Source organism: Drosophila novamexicana, unplaced genomic scaffold (genome assembly GCF_003285875.2).
Source record: "Drosophila novamexicana strain 15010-1031.04,08,12 unplaced genomic scaffold, DnovRS2.1 tig00000739-arrow-arrow-pilon, whole genome shotgun sequence".
Taxonomy (NCBI): domain Eukaryota; kingdom Metazoa; phylum Arthropoda; class Insecta; order Diptera; family Drosophilidae; genus Drosophila; species Drosophila novamexicana.
Genome location: NW_020824819.1, coordinates 2737293 through 2763119, shown reverse-complemented (window position 1 = coordinate 2763119; position 25827 = coordinate 2737293). Strand labels below are relative to the sequence as shown.

Here is a 25827-nt window from a genome sequence, read left to right as displayed (position 1 = left end):
CTCAGCTCATTGTACCGTTACCGCTACCGTTGCATGCCGAAGAAGTTGCTGCTGTCAAAAGCTCTTTCGAAATTCGAACAACGCTCAGCTGAGCGCGCTTAACGCAAAAGTGCTCCCCTCAATCCGGTCTCCCAGCTCCCGTGCGAAGCAAGCCCGTGTCAGCGTCGACGTCGGGTACGTTGTGTTTTATTCGCTGTTTCGTTTTCGGCTTTGGTTTCGGCTTTGGTTTCGGTTTCTGCTCAGTTGTTGGTGCGCGCTCGCCTATAGCGGTTGTTGCGTTGTGGAGGGCGGCCGACGCCAGTGTTGTGTGTTTTACATACATACATTTATGTGTGCATGTGTGAGTTTGTGTTGGTGCTGTCATTGGTGTACATTTCGACAAAACTAAAACTCCGCCAATCGACTTCAGCTAACAAATTATTAAAATAAATGTGCTAATGCGACCACAAGCAGAAGCAGAAGCAAAAGTAAAATAATAATTAAAACAGCCCGAGATTTATCGGCAGCGCCTTTTCGCACAACTCCGTTTCGGACCGTGAAGTTTTACGTTGGTGTTGTGTAATCGGACCAAGTGTACTGGAGTTAAAGCTGTGCATGCCTTTTTTGTGTGTATTTGCACTGTACGATTGCCCGAAACAGCAGCACACACACACACACACACACATACATCTGCATACGCAGGTCGGCGGTGTGTTTCAAATATCTTAAAGCTTTTTGAGCTTGGTAAAATTTTTGCGCGTGAACTTCAACTTTAACGCGGAGCCAAAAACAAATTAACGAGTAAAAACTCAAGCTGAAGCAAAGTCACAAAGTCCATTAAAACAGGTGAGTTGGCTTTTAAACAGGCAATTATTTATAGGCATACATTTGTGTTCCACAAGCAAAAATCTGCTCCAATTATTCGCGCTCCTCTCCATGACACATTTTTTGGTGCCAGAAAAGAAGCCAAAAGCCAAAAAAAAAGAAAAAAATGCCGTACTATTGATTTTCCTTTGCAGGTCTGCGTTGGCGCTTTTATTTCTGCCAATTTCGTGTGCACGCAAACTTACATACATACACACGCATGTACATGTATGTAAATACTTATGTACGTACATCTGCATGTGCTTGTAAGTTTCATCAACAACGAAACATTTTTTGCTGCTCCGTTTCCGTTTACATGAAACCTTAAACGGGGCTTTTTTCTGCATTTGCTTTTCTGTTACACGTTTTCTCTCTGTGTACTTGTGTGCGTGCGTGTGTGTGTGCGTGTGCGTGTGGCTTTTTTACCATATGGTCGGGATTATCGCTCGTTTGCTTTGCACACTGCATCCCCTGAATATTTACTGGTTCGTTCGGGCTTCCGCGACCTTTCCCATTGTCTGATGCTGGTCATGGGATTGCCGTCAACTAGCTTGCCATGACCTGATTAGGTAAGGTTAGTGCGCGGGCGGGATCCCACTCCGGAGGTACGCAGCTTTATCTTGCTAGCATATAAGTAGAATAAGAAGAACTCTCTGCATTTAGCTAGTATTTTTCTTTTTTATACCCTGAACCCATTGAAAATGGGTAGAACGGGCATATTGTATTTGTGCAAAATGTAAATGTATGTAACAGGCAGAAGGAAGCTTCTCCGACCCCATAAAGTATATATATTCTTGATCAGCATCAATAGCGGAGTCGATCTAGCTATGTTCGTCTGTCTGTCCGTCCGTCTGAACGCAAGGATATCGGAACCTATAAGAGCTGGAGACTTGAAATTTTAGATATAGGTCCTCCTAGTGCCTGCGCAGATCGAGTTTGCTTCCGATAATCGATAACTTACTCCGTTTCCAAGCAATCGATAAAAATCGATATCGATATCCTGTTTTTTGGGAAATTTTGGTAAATAATAAGAGCTCGAGTCACCAAACTTGACATATAGCTTCTAAAATAGAATATATATATGCATTTGATATTGGAAGAAGAGGGTTCAGGGTATCCCCTAGTCGGCAGCTCCCGACTAGAGCTTCTTACTTGTTTAATTTTAGATTATGCAAATGTACAGTTGGTCTGCTTAGTCGCAAAAAGTTAGTCATGAAATGAGTTGGACTTCTTATTAACCCCTTCGTATCGTTATTTTTTATAGATTGAGTAGAATTTCAGCTTGCCAATTCATAAATAGATTTATTCGCAATTCGTTCTAAAATATTTGTAATCTAAGTAACCTGAGCTCGACTAAATGTGTTTTATATTGCATTAGCGTGCATTCCCCGGCCTTGGTCGCTGTAAGTTTTGAGCTCAATGTTTTAGATATAACTTTAGTTACCGCCTGTGGAAAATTTAAATCTACCCGTATTATCTATAACTTCGTGAATATTGAAAAATATACAGAGTCTCTTGAATGAAACACCAGTTTCCTCCCATGTCTGATGTCTTGTGAAAGTCTGGAAAAGCGAACAATAAATTTTCGTTCGTTCAAATTTCGACCCGCAATTTCCATTCAAGAGACGTTAATTTTGCAACAAATATTCACAGATTTTTAATCCGATCGGATTGTAAACCACTGTTTCGGGTGGAATTTTTCGAAATCTCTGAAACAGGTATTCATTATTAATGAGATAATTAGGAATCAAAGAAAAAACCTTAAAAATGTGCAATAAACTTATGATCCACTTTTTTATTAACAACAAGTTTAAGGTTAATCGGATAATTAAAAATATATCTTACAACTGTTTTCCGTTGTTTTTCCACACATGCGGGTGGAATTGCGCAAAACCGCGTCTTAGTGTTCAACCCCTTCACAATAGGTAACCAAGTGCGCTGAGCACCTGGTCACGGATTAGTCAGTCAGCCAGTTAGTCAGGAGAAACATTTATATTTATAAAGATTAAAATGTGTGCAATATATATAAGGTATTGAATCGGTTGCGATTTCAAACTTATTTAAAAACTCGAGTGTTTTGTAATGAGTCTCAAAACTCGCTCAGATACATTGACCTTAGTGTCGGAAATGATAAATAATGCATCGCAACCGATTTACACTAATTAAATCGCCAACCGTGTTTAAAAGAAAACAAAAAAGCAAAAAAATTGCTAATTTAAGCACACAAAAAGTTTTTACTGATGATTAATTAAATATTAAAAGCCTTGACAATCAATAAAACTTGTTGCACAGGATTATGAAATTCATTTGAAGCCCGATTGGAAAACAAACGAGAAAGAAAGGCTATCTTTGGCACGCCGAAGATCTAATACCCTTGCAGACCCAACCTTTTCATAATACTTATAGTGCTGTTCCCGTATCTAAGAAGCACAGGGAAAAGAGTTAACGCCGATGTTTAAGATATCTTGAAAAAAACTGAAAAGTGTTCCATGCAAGAACCTACTTTTCGACCGATCGTTCGTATGGCAGCTATATGATATAGTGGTCCGATCCAGCTGGTTCCGAAGTTCTTCTGCCAAGTTTTATAAAGAAAGCTTAAAACCGAGAGATTAGTTCGTATAGAAACAGACAGACGGACATGGCTCCATCGACTCGGCTGTTGATGCTGATCAAGAATATATATACTTTATGGGGTCGGAGTTGTCTCCTTCTATGCATTACACATTTCACGACAAAATTATAATGCCCTCTGCAGGGGTATAAAAAATGTGCATTCAAGACTTTTCCAATTTTAGCGGCCTACATAGCCGGGCCAAATTCCCGATTTCCCTTCCGCGGGAAAAATTAAAGAGACCCACGACTAAAATAATGTATCACATAGTTATTTGAATCCATGTAAATCCATAAAATATGGATACTAGAGCATGTTGAGCATTTGCTTGTGGTCCTTGGCAATTCCATTGCTAGATTACAGTCTAAACTTAGTATGAGTTTTAAGTAAGGGCTAATAAATGAATGAATTATTGCTGTTCAAATGTTAATTCCGCATTTTATGCATAACAGGCGAAGTTTCGGCTAGCTTTGACAATCCTAAAAGTCTAGTTTTGTCAATAATATAACATAAAATTTGAAGTTTAAACTTGAAGGCGATTTCAGCCCTGTTTTCATGTACAATTTTTGTGCACTTCAGGCGTGACTACATAACCCCAACTGTTAGTTTGTGGACTCGAAATCACAGTCAAACGAAGAAAACAAGAAGAATTTCTGGCAAGTAAAGAGCAGAAGAGTGGCTCGACAATCACTGAAGCGTCAAGCACAGCTCTGATTGAAGCTAGGCATTGCACTCCAAGTGTGTGCGTGTATCTTTGAGATACATGCACTCGCTCACTGCCTCTACGCTCTGTGCTCTATGGTCATAAATGAGCAGCCAAGCACGACAGCAGTCGCTGCGACAACCACAACCCCTCATTTAGCCGGGTTCTGGGAAGGCAACACAACTCTGTCGAGGCCTCCCCACTGTCGTGGGGCTTACTAGATGCGGAGGTGGGGTATGTGGTTGGGTGTGTGCCTCTCATAAGGTGTACACAACTTGTACTTAGTATCGCAATCAACGCTACTCGACGGACGACTTGTCAATTAATAAAGCCAATTAGATTTTCTAGCGTCTTGCACAAGTTTTTAATGGAGGTCATTGAAGCTCCTGCAGGTGCATCGGCAAAAGGTAGTCTTCTATAAATTTAGAATCTCACAATTCGAAGCAGAAGCAAATAGTTTGAAAGTCGTTAAATTAGTTCAACAACATTTGAGAATTGTGGCGGCAAAATGCATCTTGTTTCTAATAGGCTCTTAGCATTTAATTTTCATAATTTGAGGTATTAAATACTTAGAAATACACTCGTTTTTGTCGACCAATAATAAATAAATATATAATAAATCAATTGAAGAGCACAATGAACCACTGATAAGTCGAGACTGTCCTCTTATTCGAAGCTAACTTCTGATTGTAATATGGATTCCAAATATTAAATTCAAAATCATTTTGTTATTTGGGGCGAACGGATCCAGGAAATACATATTTAGATGAATTTGTTGATTTAGTCCTCATTTCAAAATCACGGACTTGTCAATTTTTGAACATAATTAGCTCAACATGTAAATTAAGCTGCGAAGGATACCCAAGACTTCTAGCATAACTGCACAGATACTACCGCCTGCTGTCATTGTGGCTTTAGAAGAAGTCTATCAGATTGTCAGGGAAATATAGGAAACTAACACGAATGCTTCACAGCAGCTAATCCAACAGGCTACCATCGATAGGTAGATAATTAACATTGACAAGCGTTGATAACTTTGCAGAATATATTTGCTTATTGACTGATCAGAGTTCGACTCATAAACTGGATAGCTCGGCAGTCGTTTATTGGTGGTGGTTGCCGTTTATGGGCTAGAAATATGCCAGTTAGCTGCAAATAGTTAGCTAATGGGACTAGCTCGAAGTTAAATTGGGCCAGCAGGGTAACGAAAACGAAGGAACTGTCAACAACAGGCGACAACTAGCAGGAGACGGCACGAAGGTTTGTTGTAGTTCTTTACGACTCGTGCTCGGCACGTTTTTGCATGACTTCCGTCTGCGGCACACCCACCAACCACCACCCACCACCCACCAACCACCCCAGGACGGGGCTAACAACCCCAAGTTAAAGGCGCGTCCACCGATTGTTCGACTTGACGTGTGGCGCATTATCCTTTAACGTCGCTTGTGTGTGTGTGTGTGTGTGTGTGTGTGCCCCGGTACAAGTGCAGCTTTTTGTGGTTTCGAGAAAGTATGGAATCGACGCGCGTGCCAGCCATATTTCCCGTGGGAATCTTTAGGATTTCATGGCTTGGGCGTGCGAAAATATGTTGCATATCCCAAACTCTGGCCAGGTTGTGATCTTAATCAAGAATCAGAAATTGTATGGAACTGAAGGTGTCACTGCCTGTATATTATTATAATGCACTCCCCTGTTTCACAAGAATCTATATATATCGGTTTATTAATCCGTCTTCTTCTATTTAACGATATTTCAGAAATTTTAAGGGCTAGCTTCAGCCAACAACAAATTTTGGTACAGCATAGACCAATCGAAATATTTAATTTAATTCTATTCCTCACAAATAACGTTTAAATTTTAGAATAACAAATAAATATCTTTATATATAGTAGGTATGTGTAGTTTTTATATTTTTTGACATAATCCACCAATTATTTACTTCTGGGTATCTGCCTGCCTCAAGACATATGTTTAATTTAAATTGGGAGATAGCAGGACTTAATAATGGTAATACCTACACTTATGTTTCTTTATCGGGTCTGAAATGCCTTCATCAATAACAACATTCTTAATCATAATTTTTAACTTGCAAGATAGCTTTAAACCATGATTTGGGCTAAATTGACTTCTTTATTAATAGTAAAATAATGTCGAGGGCCTCTGAACGATGAAAGTTATCTCAATGGGCTTCAATAGATCCTCTGCGACGCATCATTGAATTCAGGTCCATTAGATAATTGCGTCATTTCGAGTTTTTCTTTTCTCTGCTGACTTAATACTCTTTCAGCGTTTGTTATTTTATTTTCAAGAACATCTTTGAATACAAGAATAATCAACTTTCTATATATGCTTGTGCACAATTTAAGTGACATACGACTTATATTATTTTAGTAGTAGTAATTGCAATGTGTTTTAAAGAAGCACCTTAAGTGCGATTAAAAATAAGCATAAAATAACATTCATAGCAAACTGGGCGATTGTAAAGGAAATGACCTGGGCGTGGGCTACATGGCTGTAAGAAAATGTGTGTCTGTGCTTCTACAAGTGTGTGTGTTTAGTGTGTGTGTGTGTGTGTGTGTGTGCAGAGGCTTGCTAGCAAACGACGTGGGTGTCGGGGTTAGGCCAATAACTTTAGTCACCTTTATAGCCGTCATTTATCTTGCGGCATGCTCGCCAAAAGTACAATCAATGTAAGCACGGTTCGGGGCTCTGCCGCGCCTCCATGATATTGATTCACGTGGGCCATGAAAATGTTATGGGAACTACGACTGGAATTGAGACTGCGACGACGGCAAAGTGCAAATCTATTTTTTACGCAATCGTGTGATAAGCCCATTAATCTTATAATCATTTTAGTTGAAATGCAATTAATGCAGGAAGTACGGGTAACAAGGTTAGAATCGTATTTACTGCCTAAGTTATCTTCAGTCAGAAGAACTATTGGGATAACCATATATTGTCACTCATTGGAAATTCAATTTAAATAAGTTCATTTACCTCAGGAACAGCTTTATATACCGTAATCTCAAAGTATACACATCAAAATCCACAGATCTGGGGAGCATTTGTCTCTTCTGTTTAGTCGACGATTGTCATTTAAATTTGAATGTCCCAAAAATCATGAATTTACAGCTGAAGTAATCGTAATTCCTACTATAGATCCACAGCTAGCGGTTTGATTTACTCGTGCTATTCTCCACTATAAATCAGAACAAGGGGCTCTAGTCGGTAGCTCCCCATTAGGGTTAAGCTGGCCGGTACGAGCTCGTTTCAAAATTAAAGTTCCCTCAAATGGGCTCGATCTAGCTGTAAAATGAAAGATACTGTGGTGACTCTAGTTGACTCTGTTGAAACCTAAGATATTAAAAAAGATTAATCAAGAACAGGATTTCGATATCGGATTTCATTATTATTCAGGGGCTTACTTCCACGGTAATCTATGCCACAAGTGGAATATAGTACTGTGAGCCAAGGCAATGCGTTTAACCTCAAGAAAGACGCTTCTCCATGCTTATCCAGCATCCCCTTGGTACCGCGCGAATAAAGGTTGCACAGACATTACATTCCCGCCTTGTTAGGAGGTGAGGCCAACCAGAAACTTCAGCTAGTCTGTTGATACAACACCTGGTTACTACGCAACTTCACGCCGCGCAAGGCCCTACCTGTGTATTTGGATATAAACCTCAACCAACACCTTACTCCCATTCTTCCTAATAGAAAGTTATTGTTGAATATGAGAAATATGCGGATTTAACTTTTTTATCAAGCAAAATTTCGATTAAAAATCTCAAGCTTGAAAAATCTTTTTATTGTGGCTCTTTTTCAAATTTTTGTCGATGTAAATATGCGCGACTAGAGCACTGTTCCTTCTTTAAAGACATCGAATGGGACCAAATTTAAAATCAACAATCTCTTAGAAAACTGAATATATCACAATGCAGTTCTCTTGCTCCAATTTTAAAGGTTTTACGTTTAAGCAGTAATAATTATTTAATATTCATAATCACAAGACAACTATTTTCGTTTGCTAAGATTAAGGAGAATAATATACATTTGTTGATTGTCTATGAAAGTCCTACTAGCTAGAAATCTTCCATTCTCACATATATGTACATATTTAAAAGTGCCTAAAAGTATGCATTGGTGTTTAAATTAATATTTCCCCAACAAGAACTTTGCGTCTCTTATATTCTTCTTTAGAGAGGTTTCATTTGACATTCTCCAGTAGCAAATGTTCATAGGAGGCTTATATATTTTTGTAAACAGTAAAATAAACAAGAAATACGTCTATGTTAACTGAAAAAAACTGAATGCTGCCTCGCCATAATAGAATTTTTAGCTAGATGTGACAATTTGCACGTTGTAATGGGGTGGATTAGAGGTCCAGGTCCCACTTACAGGATAAAAACCCACTTAAAACACGATGTCTGATAGTTCACACGCCTCGGTGTCGCCCCTAATTAAATGCCAGATAATGCCGGCCTGCGCTACGGAAGGTTTTTTATGCAATCTATCGTTAACTGCCTCTAAGCTGTTAAATTGTTTTTAATTGCATTAAATACTAGTGCAGGCACTTGAAAATTTCGCGGGCGAACGCAGTTTTTTATTTACTTTCGAACATTGTCGGGGATTCTGCAACCCTTAGCTAATTGCCTGGGCGATGGGTGTGAAATGTGAAATAGTTGAATTCGCCACCACCCAAGAAGTGAGAGCTAAGTAAATAACAATTATCTATATATAAATATATATAATTTAATAAATTGGCATTAGTCCCATATTCTATATATGCTAGCAAATGAACGGGTCTGCAAATTGTAATATCTTTAAATTGACATATGGTTTTGCGATTAAAGTTCATTGAACCGCGTTCACAAGCCAAGCTTTAACTGTTAAAGAACTCTTTGGCATAAGACTCAGAAACAGCCGGAGAGAGCTTTGAAAGCCACTCAAGCTGTGCTGCTCAGACTCCGTGCGTCTCAAGAAGCACTCAGAGAACCTGCTGCATGCTTGCCCGTTAATCTTGGCGTATATGTGCATGTATGCATGCACACACATGCATGCATATGCACACATGTATGTGTCGTATGGAAAACAAATTGTGAACACGAGACCAGCGATGCTTTACGACCCTAATGACTGTGAGAACTTTTTGTAATTGTCGCGCTTTTGAGTACCTACAATGTCGCAGGCATTGCCGAGCTCTTAAGTCACATGGTATATCTAAGAGCATGTTTATAATTGTCTCAGTATTTACAATTGTTTTTGCTTTGTTTTCTACGAATCTAAATATCTCTCTTCTCTCTCTTTTCAGAGCTCTACGGTTAACCTTTCAGATCTAGGTAAGTCTCGTAACTCTTTCATAGTTAAATTTCAGCAAAAGAGAAACAAGTGCCTACCATACGAGCTTTATAAAATAGTCTTTGGTACAAATGTTCTTCATGTTTTCAGGTATATGTATGTATATACTGCCACAAAGATTTTTTGTAAATAAAAGTGATAAGTTCTAAACGGGTGAATAGAAAATATCAAAGTCTTTTAGGTTCGTTATGCATATAATGCAAAGCATTTTATTGTGCTTATTCATGTTTTTATCTACTTTATATTGTGCAATTCGCGGTCTGCATTTGCGTACGTATTTTGATTGAATTCCTGATTAGTTTAACATGTGGCTTTTGTCTAGCCATCGACATTGGTTTCTCAGCTTGTGGCCATTGCAAAACCCATTCACATTCGTGGCGTTGTGAGAGTAGCTTATCTTTTGTCCATCCAACGGGTAGCTGTAGGTGTGTAGGGGGTCGCATTAGGTATTAGGAGCACCCAGTTTTCTTTAGAAATAGAACACCAAAGCGACTGACAACTGCAGTGCAATTTAGTTGGCTTTTTACTAGCTCGGCTCTTAGCTGGCTTTTTCTGGACTTTTTGCTTAGATGTTTGATTGATGCAAACGCTAATCAAAATCGGTGCTTTGCAGTATTCTTGCTACTAAATTTTTATACCCATTAGATGCTTAATCAAAATTCGTTGCTTTGTATAGCTCTATGATTTGCAGCAACATTTTTACCTGTCTGTACCCAGCTACCTAGCCTATCTCCACTCATTTCTGCGCACATACAAACACACATACATGTATACAAATGTGCATTGTACATATCTTTAAGCCGATGCATTGCAATTTTTCGCACGTTCCAATACTGAGAGCCATGAGTCGCTCTCTCACGCTCTCAGATGGTTTCGACCTTTCCATTGTATAAGCACAACAACAGTTTAATGGATTTGTCTCTCTTTGGTTTTTTATCTATTTTTCTCTTTTCGCAACGACCTTGTCTTATTGCTTTGTTCGATCGATCATTCGATATTATTGTCGATTGGAATTCATGTTGGGCACTTTAACATTACAAGTCGATCAGTTGAATTGTTGATCATTTGGCTTAGTTAATCAGCTACTGTCATTCCATTGCATAATAATATTTGTTAACATCGATCCCTAAAAGTGTTTAGTCTTTGATGTATCACTCTTTCTATTTTCTCTTACATCATTAAAATTCTCTTCGGTTCGTATTCATTTGCTGCCAGTGTCAACTATTCAGACCCGGAGTTATAGCTGTATGTGCTCGTAAGCAAAACTGGCAGCTGCAGACCTAACAACTGGTTATGAATGCCCTACATTTCAAACATAAGGGCATATGTGTAATTGGAAGAGTCTATATACATAAATCGTCGCAAGTCGCGTAATATTTTCAAAAACCTTCTTATTTTGGATGAATTATTTTTTAACTGGTAGCATCATCAACCGACTGAAATTGCAAATGTTTTTTGATATCTCTAATTTTGTATCTAAAAATATAAAAATGATCGATAATAGTTATTTTGGTTATAAATTTAGAAGCAACTGAAATTTGTTTAGAATTACATTAAACTTATTCCTTGTGTGCTATTTATTTATGAGTCTTTTTTTGGTGTAACTTGTGCTCTTGATAAAATATCTTCACAAAACGTTGAGTTGTCGATATATGGAATACAACGGTACAATTTGATCAATGCACTTTGTATAAGTTCTTAAATAAACACATGCATACAAAGCCAATTCTAAAGGTTTTTTGTTTTGTAAATTTAACCAAGTTTTCCTACATAATTATTAGGTAATTGTTGGTGATCGCGCACAAGGTAGCGCATTTGGGAATTTAGCTGGCCGATGCCTTTCGGCTGACTCCACAAAATCTACGGCTGAACAAAGCGCGTCGCAATTTTATCGGTGTCGCTCTCGGTCCCGAGGTAACTGTCGTTGTTGGTAGTAAATAATACAATGGCACTGAGGAAACTCACGCACACAAGCGCGCTAAGAGCGTACGGCACTAACACATGCTCACACATATCTATATATATATATATATATATGGATGTGTGCATGTGTACACAGATGCACACAGTCGCCCTGTGTACAAAGCCAACAGCTGTCAGCAACACGCTCTTGTTCTCTTGTCTTGTTCTCTCCCTCTCTTTTTCTCTCACTCTCTGGGCAATTGAGTTTCGAACCAGTCGGTACCGCGCCAGTACAGTAGACCAATCTGAGCCGTCGAATCGAGCAAACCTCTCTGGATAGCGCGTCAACCGTTGACCGTCACGTTCGTCAGTCTGCAGAGTCCACTGGTGCTACGTAGAGCCCATGTCCGCGTAACTTTTAATGCCAAGTCGGGGGGGTTACGTTTTTCTGGTACTGGTTGTTTTAGTGGTTCGGAATCGTGGTGTTTCACAATCATATTCGCTGCCGTGAAATCTGTTAAGTGCTATGTTAAAAATCAATGTATGAAACACGCTAAGAAAAATCGGTACATATTATATAATGCCCGAAACCGGTTTGGTGGCCTAAACAAAAATAGTTGACCGTGCCAAATGATAGCCTAAACAGTATATTTACTGCTGGATTTAACTGCGCCTGGATAGAAACCGAACAGTCCACCAAAACATGATACTTTAATGGTATGTTTTGCCAAAATGTCAAACGATAATACAAACAAAGCTACGTAAACTCGCAACAACACCTTCAAAGCTTATGTTACATATACACATGTGGATGGTACGGACACTGAAAGACTTTCGATTCAATCCGAAAACAAGTTTTTGCATGAAATGTAATCATTTGCATACAATTCTTGGATTCTTAAGTCACATTTATTGCTGTCGCTCGGTACAGGTTTTCGGATTGTCTCGTGTGATTTGGCAAACTTTGACGTTTCTGACATGCATTGAAATAATAGTTAAAAGGCTGAAGTATAAGTAAATTGCTAGATCTTAACTGAAATTTCATCAAGAAAGTATTTCTATAACGAACAGGAAGTAAGTACAAAGAACTAAGATGGCCGCTAAGAATCTTTGCAGAACACACTTAAGCACATACTTGTAGACTTATGTTTGTGGATATGGCTTCTTTCTCTTTTGACATACAGCTGACAGCTGTCTAAACTGACTGGGTATTGCTAATACAGAGGCTGACACGGTTTAGTTTCTGAAAATATATGGGTATTGCTTTACCAATGACGATTCGATATAATGAATCTGGAAAATTGCAACTATCAGGCATCAAAGACACTTGCAATTAGCAGCCTCATTACGGATTTAAATATACATATATATATATAAGATTAGTATCTAGTATTGCCATCTTTCGCACGTATATAAAGATGATTCATTGCAAAGATGTGTCTGACTAAAAGCAGCTTTTTGTTTGGTTCGGGCTTCGTATGACCGTCACCTAAGTAAACATAATGATTTGTTGCAATGTCGAAACATAAATATTGAAATGTAAACTTTTCTCTAGTGAATTTTATTGTAATTAATGCTGTGAATTCAGTGGCTATGAATAATATTAAATGAGTTATAAACTAATGAAATTAGCGAGGGATAAGGTCTCCTTAACAATAGATGACGGAGCTCTCACCCACTCAATATTATTTCTACATTTTCTCCGAATCCATAATCATTTTCACTATTTTTTTTGACAGTACAGTAATTCATAGTTTTAATATATATAAAGAAGTAGGCAAGTGTTGTATTAACATTAACATCTTGATTCCGGATACCGCCCATGTGGAAGAATCTTGAAACTGAAGAACAAGCTTTCGTTCATTAAACCTTTGGTTAGCATTTTCCAATCAAATAAATTTTAACGAAAATCCCTGAAAGTTACCTTGAAGCGAATCCGATACGAAACAAAAAAGTTGCATGCAACAGATTTCCCCTACATTTCCACGGTTGCGGGTGAAATTTACAAAACCAGTGAAAGACGAAACTTAAAATTCGCCAAACAAAGTTTTATTCATGTTAAATGAATTTTCATAAAGATTCTTATAAATAATTAGTACCCAACACATCCCCCACCAAATCTCTGACTTCACAAAGAAGGGATGGAATTTCCAATGAACTTGAACAAAGATATTTGAAAGTGAGTTGATGCCGATCAGAGGGTAAACAGAAAAGTTTCATGCAAACGTTGCGATTTTCCCACACTTGTGGGTGGAATTTCCCAAAACAACGCCTTTGCGTGTACCTCCGTATATTATATATACATATGTATATACAATATATATTTCCAGTATTTTTAAAAGATAAAGCTTTAAATGAATCATTGGTCAAACTGCCTCAACTATCCGAATTGAATATCTTGTCTGTCGGAGTAGTGCAGTCGCTCTTAACAAGCTTAACGATTGGAGTAGAAAATGTTGGGGCTACAAATTCACAGCCGAAACTCAAGAAACACAAAGAGCTTTCAGCCCGGCCAGAGTCGCACCAAAACCGGTAACAAGCCACGGCAAAAAGTAAGAACATCAGGCCAACAAAAACACAAAAAAAAAAAATACAACAACTGTTTGTGCCTGGTGCAATCGCTTGAAGGAAACCAGTTTCTGTCGGCAAAGCGACGCCACTTTTCTCACTTGCCTTTCGATTATGCCAAACTGCATTCTTATGGATCTGGCTGCTGTTGGCTTTTCCGTACTGAACATCGTGCTCGTCTTCGGCGTAAGTTTGGACTCGTGGGGCGCTGTTGCAGTCGGCATGGGGCTCTGTTGCCGGCATACATACGACTTTCGTTAAATTTTTTCATGCAGTCGATTAACAACAGGTAACTCAGATGATGATGACGCTGATGGCGGTGTCAGAGCTTAATCGCAGTAATTGTAGCTGCGTAGTCATCGTCTGAGACATGTTTCTAACATCTGTCAGAGAATCTTATATTTACGATACCTCACATTATTACGAAGCTTAATTATAAACTACATTGGAGACGTCATAGGTTTGAATTGTTTGGAAAAGAAATTTTAATCTTACAGGGAATCCAGTAAAGTGTAGCCCAGATCGATCATCTGATTTTTATTTGCGTGAAATGAAATTGATTTACGAATATCCCACTTATACAAATATCCCACTTGTACGAATATCCCACTTATACGAATATCCCACTTAGAATATCCCACATCTTAAGTACACACTGACACTTAGATCGAGTTGTAAAAAAGCTCTGAGTCAGTGTTCGAGCTTAAAAAAAGAAAACAGTTTAATTTAAGACTTTTTGATTCATGATTCATTTTCAGCTCTTTTTAGAGCGCGTTATGCAAATCACAGAATTGTTGCCGGGCTCTGCTAAAAATGTAACTAGATAGTCAAATGTAATAGCTTTTCTTGGAGGATCCGAGCAACTCATTCACGTGTGGAGTGTAAAAAGGTTTTCCTTACCTGTCACCATTCTCAGTGTGGCTTACTTAGTGGGTTCTTTTCCAGCTAACTGGGAGCACACATGTCGGGCTTCCGCCCGTAAATAGATTTCGGCTCTGTTTGCACGTCGCGCCACTTTATCGATTGCCACGTTGGACTCACCTGCTAGGTAAATCATATATTTAGGCGCCTGGCTGAGTGGCAACATCTGTTGCGAGTGGCAGAAGTTGTTTGTGCCAAATAAACAAATTGTTGGAGGGAGCTAAGCATTGGAACTGCGAGCGATAAAACTGTCACACTCTCGCGCACAATTAAATTGATTTGGTTCTAAAAGCCAAAATGCCCCACGGCCCAAAACCGCCCACCGCCCACCGCCCATAGCTAGCTTCCCGCTAACAATAACAATCAGAGCAGAGAATGGGGCTCAAAGCACCTGAAATAGCAGTGAAAAGTGTCAAGCTTCGTTGGCTTCGAATATATATATACGCTGGCTGTCACGTTCAGAAATTGTCGGAAAGTGTGGCTTTTCAAATCTGAGTGATAATCTGCATAAGGCACATACTGCTCGTATCTAATAGTAATCGCAGTTGAAATTAAAATAACATCTTTGGGACGTTGCACGAGGATTATAAAACTGAATTTATTTGGCTCGCTGTCAGGCGCCCTTATCTGAGCAAGACACAACAAAATTTAAAAGCTAAAATGTTTAACTAATATGCCAGATAAAGTAGCAGCAATGTTTGCCAATGTCATCTCGAAATGTTCAAACGCGTAGTACGTAGATTTTGGATACATGCAAAACTTCTTGATTGGATAATCAAATTCGGCGAGCTCAACAAGTTTGCTTAAGACGCGCAATATAGTTCTCTGTAGATCTAACAGGAGTATAATTATATACTGAAAGTTGAATTCTTACCATCTTTCTGTTCTTCAACAGGAAAAGCATTAAAAGGTCGTTACTGCTCAAAGGAATGTTTAGGTTGGGACTTTTGAAATTCTTTTGCATAGTATTTATTTATGATTCAGGTGAATTAACATAATTTTGAATTCAACCCGCATAAGAGTATATTGTATGCATATGAGCTATGCATGTTAAGGCATTTATGAGTGAATGTCGGATTTTAATGTTTGATTGTTATTGATAGCTCGCCCGGCTTCAATCAGCTGCATATGATTATGATTCTTACACGAGTCTAACTACTTGCTCCAAGTGTAAATATGCCAATTGACAGGCAAACGAGTTGTGTGCAAACAGGTTTTCCAATGAGTGAGTTAGCTCTGTCCGTCTGTGTGTGTGCGCTTGTTGTGCCTGTATGCAACTGAGTCATTCTGTCATTTTTGTTTGGTATTCGAAACAGAGTGAACCACTTCATACTCCTCAAGCACTGTCGCTACCAGGCACTTCCTATGCCAGTAACACGCAGATACAAGCGCAGATATCAGCACAGCTGCTGCACATATCCGTGCAGCTATCGTCGTCATCCACCAGCCAGGCAAACCGTTGTTTTTTCTCTACCTGAAAGGCAATTCAAATCATTTACTAAAACTCCGCAATGGACATGTGGCTGGTTGTAGCTGGTTGTAGGATTCCAGCTCTGAATAGAACCCAAAGCCGTGCCACGTGCAACAAGCATATGCCAGCCGCATTATTATCGGAGCATGGCTTTGAGTCTAGACCGATGGCAGATGCGCCCGATTGCAATGGCTGTCGAACGAATTCTATTCTTTTGGCATGAGTCTCTAGTTTCCTTCCTTGCATGTGTTAGTGTGTGTGTGTGTGTGTGTATCTGCGGGACGGACATTCTACGCATGAACGTTCATAAGAAAATGTTTAAACTCTGCTTGCTTGTCTACATAAATGCTGTCATATTCTCTGTTTTCTCTTTGACTTCCGTTTGTTTTCCTTCTTTTTCTCAAGTGGTTTGTATTATCTGTACTTTTTTTTATACTGATAAAATTAGTGTCCTCTTGATTAATGCACACATACGTTAAATACCAATTGAATAAAGTTAAAAAGGATTTCTAGGCATTTGCTATAAGGAGATTTGAGCCAAGGAGTCTCAGGCCTAAATATTTTTTCAGCTGCAAGCAATACAACAGAATGCCGGTCTCGTACCAATATTTGAATGCCGATAGATGCAACCATGATGCAGAATTAGTTTTTTTCACACATCCCATTCACATCGATGGCAGCAGTTCCCATAAGGCGCCGCTCAGGTAAACTCCATGCTGTCGTGATCAACGCCCAATTTACAGCTAATAATTACGCACTTCAACAGCAGAAAACGCGGCAATGCAGCTGGAAAATAGGGCCGACTGCATTGGCCTGGGTGCATAGAAATGTCTACCCTCTGCCCCCTAGGCGCGCCCTTGCCTCCTTTGTTGTTAAGGGTGCCTTTTAACGCCGCCGTGTGAATTTTTCTATGCGCGCTCGGAGCATTCGTAGCATCAAACGGAGAGACGCTTTGTCTTCTTGAGCAGTAACAAATCTTACGAAAAGCTGACTCTCTGCTAACCCTTTCTACTTTGCTCAGATTCCGACCGAGACAACTTGACACGCGGGAATTTTGTGTTTCATTTCGTCTTATTTTTACACTAAATCTTCAACTCACATCCAGCTTGGTGTTTCCTTAAACTTGTAACTTAGCCAGCATTGAAAATGCATGTGTAGAACCCAATTAACGTTTTTTTTTATCAGGAAAATATTCTTAATTACAATTAGTTATTAATTTACTAAACGTTCTCTGTATCCTGCTCATATATATATTCCTATGCCATATTTATTTAACATTCGTTTTTTTTTTGTCGAAAATTCTCACGACCACCAACACAAGCAGCGAGAGAAAAAATTCAAAATTCCGACACTCTGACAAGCAACCCTCCCCCTGATAGGCTTCACACAAAAAACAATATACGGTCTCTTCGCTAAGGACGACGCTTGCGAAAAGGACGTGGTCGTGGTCGTGAACACATTAGGCTTCAGCTGTGGTGGTTGGTTAGCTCTGAATACCCCTCTGCCGTAGCCAGAAGACAATGCGCAGGGCGGCATAATTATAATTGCATATTAAGTACTCACAGGAAAGCTGGCTGAACGAAAAAAAAGGAAGCCATAAATGTAGTATATCCTTTATTGTCCGTTCTGCCCGGGCTACCATTAAGCGTGTGAACTCCCGAATGCATCCAGGAATGCAAGTTCACATTGTGACACTGTGTCATTGAGTCGACAATTAAAATGCCTTGATAGATCTATTCGCCGATGAGCTGGGTCTGATAGGTTCGGCTTCAGGAAGATCTCTGTATTTAGTGGGCATACGTGCATAATAAGCTTCAGAATTGTCTTCTTTTTTAGGCTTAACTAGATTTCAGCATCTTCTTAGCCATTATACTGTAAACTAATTCTTGGCTTCAAGTCATTAGGCGAGTATAATCCGTCGAATATGATGTGTTTAGCTTAATCCGACCGACAATTTCAACTGGTACTAATCCACAATTTATCCCTGCTTGCTATTCATGTTCAAGTTAATGGCAGGATCTTTTGCAAGTTGGCGTTCCCATGGAAGGCCAAATGCACAGTTGACCAAAGCTGGATGGACGCAGATGTGTTCAGTCTAGAGTATCATCACTTGGCAGCTGGTGGGCGCCAGCTTGATTGTAGTTATACAACTTTAATTATAAGCATATATAGTACACCCAATATCTTGCGATATATGTACGTACATGTAAAGATATAGATATAGACATGCGTCTAGTTCGGTGTCATTGACTGCGCTGCAATGTGGTCGTGAGGGTTAATTGTTTAATGGAGTCTAAAGGCAAAAATTGCCATTTTCAGTGGCACGCTAATTTACAGTACTTCATTATTTAATTATGTCATGGAATAAAGCCATGTGCTACAGATCAGCGACATACGATTTAATCACGTACATATATCTTGCTAGTCTGCGATCCAACGAATCGGTTACTCACATGCTTCGACAAAGGGTATTCAGACTAAGTAGAAATAGAAGTGACGATGATTATAAGATTATAAGTCTTGCATCCTTTTGAATCTGGAAATAGCTTTCTACTATATAAATGAAAAGTAAATAAGCAAAACTATATGAAGTAGTTAAGTAAAGATTTATCACATCCACACGTTGATATACTTATAAGTATATATTGCGTATGTAACTCAAGCTCTATTTTGATCGAGTGGAACCTGTTTTTTGGTCTGTTGGTTGAATGAACCCCCTTCAGATGATGTTCACTTTTGGTCCAATGTTAGTTTTTATGCGTGACTTAATAGTCTTTTTAAATTCTACAGTTTCATTGACCATTTTTTTGTATGTGTAATACGTGTTATTTAATCAGTTTCTTGGCGCATGAATCACACTTTAAAATGAATACAATTTTATTGATAGTAACAAGGTAGCACAGTTATCTTCGTGCGTTTCTAGATTAAATACCCTGCCCGACATTAAAGCAGATATAAGATATGCCGCTCAGCGGTAATTTTATTGAAAAATCAATTATTAGTCTAAAAAATAATTCGACTTTCTATTGTATTTGCCCTTCAATCCGTTAGGCATTTCGTGATCAGAGTATATATGTATATATATCCTTATACCCAATATAAGTTCTGAATATGGTACATGACGCTTATCGTATAGTCTTTCCCTGCATACAATAAAAGTAAATATATATATTCCAAGTATATATAGGCGTGTTACACTCTCTTTTGGACCAACTTCTTTGGGACTGTAAAGTGTTTGTGAACCTATTTTGAAAAGCGAAACACAATACACTTAGAATGACCCACTTTGAACAGCAGCAGCCATGGTCAACACAAATCTGAATCTCACGGCTTAGGCCCATAATTCGATTAGCTAGCCGACCCTTTCCCAAAGTCGCAGTCACGCCCAGTTCCCAATAAAGTTGCTTCTGGCCAAAAATGTAGTCAAACAGCAACCAGCAGAATGGACCACGTCAATGCTACAACAATCAGAAAGCAAAGCTTTCAACTCTCGGCTCGGGTGCCCTTGTGGAAGCGACATCCCCCGCCCCCGCCCCCGCCCCCGCCCCCGCCCCCGCCAACAGCACCAAGAACCACCAACAGACAGTAGAACTGGGCGTTAGGTAACAAAGAGCTCAAACCTGTTTTGTAACATTTACAGTTATGAGTGGCACCTCTTAAAGAAGAAAGCTGCTTGTTCTTTCTCAGTCTGAGCTGGCAATGCAGTTGTCGCTGAACTCCCAGCCACATTTAATAGAGATATTTTCTGTCATTTCATTCAGTATTTTTTAGTACTTCGTATGCTGTACTATCTATAAATACTTCCGCTCCTTAGAAATAAATTTTACCTAAGGACTCAGATCTTATTTTACCTCAAAGTGCACTTTTTATGCGCGCGTTGATTCTGCTGTAGGCAAGTCGACGGGCGAGTCGGGTAACTCGCTTGGTTTGTTAACTGGGGGTGCGGGAATTACGTTTAAATTAAAGCACACACAGTTTACCGCAATATGAGACATGTGATAAAGTCACAAAAACGTCAGCGTAAGTCGCCGCAGCGCAAAGAAAACAAAAGCCCCACAAAGTATAAATAAATAGGAGCGTTGAGCAAAAAGAAAAGCAAAAATTAAAAATATGAACAAAATAAAAAATAATATAAAACTAAATATGTGTAAACAATTACGTGAGACAGGCGATAAGCGAACTGGGCCTGGGCCCGGACCCGAACCCGTTGCCAACGTGTTTAGTCTGGAGGTTGCTCGGGCTATTCTCACATGGTCTTTGGGAGTAGCCGTAGGCAGTAGCCAGTTGAACTGGAGATTCTCGGGCAGGAAGGTTGGAATTGTCGTTGTCGTTGTCATTGCCTAGTCATTGCCCATCGTTATAATACTAGAATACTTAAATAATTGATGGGTTCCGATAGATATGTCGTTTTAATATTGGGGGCGTTACCACGTTCGACTCTCACTCGATAGGCTGAGTGTGAGTCACAGTCGGAATGGAATCAATGCGTATCAGAAACGTCAAACATCAGCTGCTCGATAGTGTATGTTGTTGTAGTGTAGTATCGGGTAGTTGTGCCCCTAAACAGTCTACAGTCTTCACTCGTTTTGAATACATTGCAGATCGCATGCGAGCAACAGAAAGTCGTCAATTAATTTAATCAAAACCCATAAATCAAATTTAATGAACAAATAAATTTGCGCACGCAACAAGCCAATAAATAGATCAATAAAATAAAATACAATAAAAAACAATAAAATAATATAAAATACAGTATTTATATATCATCTATCATCACGAGAGTGCCATTTACAAGATAAGCAAAAAAAGATAGAACAATTGAACGAGAGCGAGAGAGAGAGAGAGGGGAATACAAACTGCAAGCAGCTGTCATCTGACATCTGGCAACGCCGAGGCTGTCAGTTTAAAGCCGTAACGGTTATTGGCAGCATTTTACTCACGCAAAAGCCAACGCCAAACCGGCTAGGCACAAGAGTTAGTCAAGAGAGACAAGGACAGCGACAGCCCAGCTATACCGTGAGAGGGAGAGAGCGAGCAGACCACAAGCATGGGAAACTCTTCGTCACACACGCACGAACCACTGGAGCGCGGCTTCACACGTGGAAAATTCGGCGATGTCAAGAATGGGGTAGGTAACAACAACAACAACTCCAACAACAACAACACAGGGGTTGATCGCGCCGGCACTTGTTTCTCTTTACTGTCTGGCATAAGGCACCTTATATGAATCCGTTTCCTAACATATCCATTCGCATCTATAGAAATCCGCCTCGTTTCGGTTTAGCAAGAAGTCGCCCAAGAAGATGGATCGACTGCGACGCTCGTTCCGGGACTCCTTTCGTCGCCGCAAGGATCGAGTGCCTGAGTCCTCCAAGCCACACCAATGGCAGGCCGACGAGGAGGCCGTGCGGTCCGCCACCTGCTCCTTCTCGGTTAAGTACTTGGGCTGCGTGGAGGTGTTCGAGTCGCGCGGCATGCAGGTCTGCGAGGAGGCGCTCAAAGTGCTAAGGGTGAGTCAAATGGCATACGATCAATTCTGAAACCAATTTAGACACGGCCTTTTTCAAAGATAGCAAAATACCACACTTGGGATCCATATAAATTGTCATTGAAAACTTGAAGTTGCACTCATTTCCCTTTCTTCATATACTAATGGAAGGTACATAGATTTGCAGAAACGTTTGAAAACGAGCATATTAACTCTTCCGATAGTTAAGATATCTCATTTAAGAGTCTATTGGGCTTGAAACTATGCATGAGCAATGCAGGTGTTGGAACTAGCCGCATCGAACAATTAGGACGAAAATTTGATCTCTGCATAAAAATCTTTTAAGAAAATAGATTGATATTACTTCTTCCCCCACTTCCGGCCGTGGAAATTTAAACCTAATATCTTCATTCCTTGACCTGTATTTTGAAGCAATATCACGAATATTTTTGAAAATTGGTTTGAAGCCGATAATAAATATAAAAGTGCCAAATTTTCCGTCAAATTTCCAGCACTTGCGGGTCAAATTTCTCATACCATCCTCTTATAATAAACCTCTTTAAATATATATGTGCTGTTTATATCAGTACAATTAGTCGAATTAGTCCAAATAGAAGTTTTTCATATATATATATTAGGTTTAACAAACTTTCAGGGGTATAAACATTAAATCGATTATTAAGTAAGAAGATAATGAACGAAGTCTCCAAGTTTCTTAACAGTAAATAAAAAGAAATAGTCGTACTTATCCAATTTTCTCGAATTTAGCAAGTCTTAAATAGTAGAAAAATCTGTAAACACAGTTTTCTTTTTGGATCTTTAATTCTTAGGGTAACTATTTAACGTAGTACTCAGATATACTTTAATGAGTGTATATTAAATCATGTTGTGTTTATTGGTATCAGATTTTAAAATTTTTACTGAGCTCCTGTTAAATGGGCTTCTTTAAGGAATCAACACGTTATTCAACAATATTATTAATTCTTTTGCAGCAATCCCGACGCCGCCCAGTGCGAGGCCTTCTCCATGTGAGTGGAGATGGGCTGCGTGTTGTGGACGATGAGACGAAGGGGCTTATTGTTGACCAGACCATTGAGAAGGTGAGCTTTTGTGCGCCGGATCGCAATCACGAACGTGGATTCAGCTATATTTGTCGCGACGGAACCACTCGCCGCTGGATGTGCCATGGCTTCCTCGCATGCAAGGACTCGGGCGAAAGGTTATCCCATGCTGTGGGCTGCGCGTTTGCCGTTTGTCTGGAGCGCAAGCAACGACGCGACAAGGAGTGCGGCGTAACGATGACCTTTGACACAAAGAACTCGACGTTTACGCGCACCGGCTCCTTCCGGCAGCAGACGCTCACCGAGCGCCTGGCCATGGCCACTGTGGGCAGCAATGAGCGCTCTGTGGATGGACCCGCGCTTCCCGGACCGCCTGCCGCCACGGTCAAGCCGTTCAATCCGTTCGCCATCGAGCGGCCGCACGCCACACCGAACATGCTGGAGCGGCAGAGCTCCTTCCGGCTAAGCACCATTGGCAGCCAGTCACCATTCAAGCGACAGATGTCTTTGCGTGTCAACGATCTTCCGTCCAATGCGGATAGGCAGAAGGCCTTCCTGGCCGCTGCTGCCGGCAACCCGCATCCACATGCGCTGCACACTCCACAGCGCAGTGTATCGCCCATTGCGGAGGTCTCGCCGGTCAAGAGTGGCAATAATGCTGTCGTCTTGGCGGCCGATACAGTTAGTCAGTTGTGCCAGGAGCTCAGCCAGGGCCTGTCGCTGCTCACGCAGACGGACACGATGCTGGCGGCCGGTGACGATCTGAACTTTAACAACAACCGCAGCATCAACCAGAACATCATTGCCGCCGAGAAGCAGCAGCAAGTAATCTCGTACAGCACCAGTGGCAGCGGCAGCGCCAGTGGCAGCGGCACGCCCACAGCTCAGGTGACGCCCTTTGTGGCTGGTGTTCCGCCAGTGCAGTCGCCAGACGTTGATGCTGTCGAGCTGCCCAATGCCGAACAGTGGCTGGGCCAGGTGGTGCGCACCACTTCGCCCGCTGTGCCGCCCAAAAGGCCCAGCTACTTGGCCAATGTGGGACGCGCTCAGACAGTGTCAGCGAGTTCCACGGTTGGCGGTGCAACTGATCCCGATCCCTTCGATGCCGAATGGGCGGCCAATGTAGCAGCCGCCAAGAAAATGTCGCCGGATGTGCTGGGATCAGGCACAGGAATTGGGGAAGGAGCTGCTTCAGGCACAGGAATGGGCACAGGCAGCGGCAGCGGCAGCAACAGGCACAGCACAAATCCGTTTATCTCGCCGCCCAAGGCGCCAGCGCAAACATTCCAGGTGCAGCTGTAGGCAGTGCTTCAGCGGGGGGACGAGGGGCTGGGCACGAGGCGATCCAAAGTGTGGTTCACTTGAAAAACGTAACTTAGTGTAATGTGGCAGACAGCACAGAGCGTTAGATAGTTTAAAGATAAATAGAAAGATAAAGATAAACATAAAGATAAAGATATTGCTATTCGATTCCAGGTACTTAACGCAAACAAAACAATTGTTGAAATATACTATTAAAGTACATAAACGGCTAAACCGTTCAATTTACGCTACGCATAAAGTAAAGTTAACTACGCATATAAGCAAAACACACACACACACACACACACACACACACGTGTACACCTGGGCACGTGTTTGCATAACACGCATATTTAACAATCAGCACGCCGAATTAGACCAATCTACCAGGTTACCCACAAGAACACCTTAGAAAAATCAGCAACAACAACAACGAGTGCACTTCTCCATTATGCTTAGTATTTACCTACACAAATGCACCAGCATGCACCTGCATGCACATTCATATGTGGTCAATGTTTATAACTGTTATTCTTGGATGCAGCCTTCCACAAGTTCTTGATCGATGACATTCGAGAAAGTTTCATATACATATGCTGACTACCATACATATCGTACATACTTACATACATATATATATATATAATAAAGCTTGTGTATATGTATATCAATAATTCTATATATGTATGCCGAGGGCCAATGTTTTGTCTGTCAATTTTGGTTTACGCGTCTATATAAATATGTCAATTTTTTTAATTTAATTTAAATTAATTTTAAATTGTACAAATGTATTATACTTAAATTTTAATCTTAATTTAACAAAAATAAACTTCAAGTTAATTCACAAGCGCTTTCTATTGCTCTTGGATTCTGCAGGCGACTAGCACTGGCAAAACATTCGATTCAAATTCAAACATGAAATGAGGTTCTTACATTTAGTTTATCGCAGCGCTATAATTAAACATTCTTCTCTTATCTCTTATCTTTCTAACAAACGCTCGCTGCCGATCTAGGCGAAGCCAAGAAATCGTTCTGAGCCACAACCAAAATCTTTTATGATTAAGATATATTCATCTCGGTCAATAAACGCTTTATGACGTGTTCTTGCTGTAAGCCAAATTGTCTCTCTTTCATTCAGTTGCTAAAATTGGACGGCCTGTGCATAAACAAGTAAGAGGCTCGAGAGCTCCCGACTAGGGGATACCCTGAACCCAAGTTTGGTGACTCTAGCTCTTATTATTTACCAAAACTGCCCAAAAAACATGATATCGATATCGATTTTTATCGATTGCTTGGAAACGGAGTAAGTTATCGATTATTGGAAACAAACTCGATCTGCGCAGGCACTAGGAGGACATACATCTAAAATTTCAAGTCTCTAGCTCTTATAGGTTCTGAGATCCTTGCGTTCATACATACGGACGGACGGACGAACGGACAGACAGACGGACATGGCTAGATCGACTCCGCTATTGATGCTGATCAAGAATATATATACTTTATGGGGTCGGAGAAGTTTCCTTCTGCCTGTTACATACATTTGGATTTTGCACAAATACAATATACCCTTATACCCATTTTTGATGGGTTCAGGGTATA

General features: G+C 40.2%; 1 protein-coding gene across 4 annotated transcripts; it reads left to right on the top strand.

Annotated features, from left to right (window-relative positions):
- Positions 1-770: 770 nt before the first annotated feature.
- On the top strand, positions 771-24474 carry LOC115763351 (protein numb). Of its 4 annotated transcripts, none has more exons than XM_030705872.1 (4): positions 771-825; positions 9469-9496; positions 21639-21887; positions 22858-24474. In XM_030705872.1, exons 3-4 carry the CDS (start codon positions 21681-21683, stop codon positions 24226-24228), a joined length of 1578 nt encoding a protein of 525 aa, XP_030561732.1. In that variant the 5' UTR covers positions 771-825; positions 9469-9496; positions 21639-21680; the 3' UTR covers positions 24229-24474. The 4 variants fall into 4 exon arrangements, with proteins under 4 accessions (XP_030561732.1, XP_030561729.1, XP_030561731.1 ...); XM_030705869.1 differs by lacking the exons at positions 771-825; positions 9469-9496 and adding exons at positions 11755-12134; positions 20979-21505; XM_030705871.1 differs by lacking the exons at positions 771-825; positions 9469-9496 and adding exons at positions 20622-20899; positions 20979-21505.
- Positions 24475-25827: the final 1353 nt, after the last annotated feature.

What these genes read in the sequence shown, in the direction of transcription:
- LOC115763351 (XM_030705869.1), top strand. Translation starts at nt 21,425, where the DNA reads ATGGGAAACTCTTCGTCACACACGCACGAACCACTGGAGCGCGGCTTC. An exon ending in TCGGCGATGTCAAGAATGGG is followed by an intron (nt 21,506 to 21,638) that starts GTAGGTAACAAC and finishes TCGCATCTATAG; the next exon opens with AAATCCGCCTCGTTTCGGTT. An exon ending in AGGCGCTCAAAGTGCTAAGG is followed by an intron (nt 21,888 to 22,857) that starts GTGAGTCAAATG and finishes ATTCTTTTGCAG; the next exon opens with CAATCCCGACGCCGCCCAGT.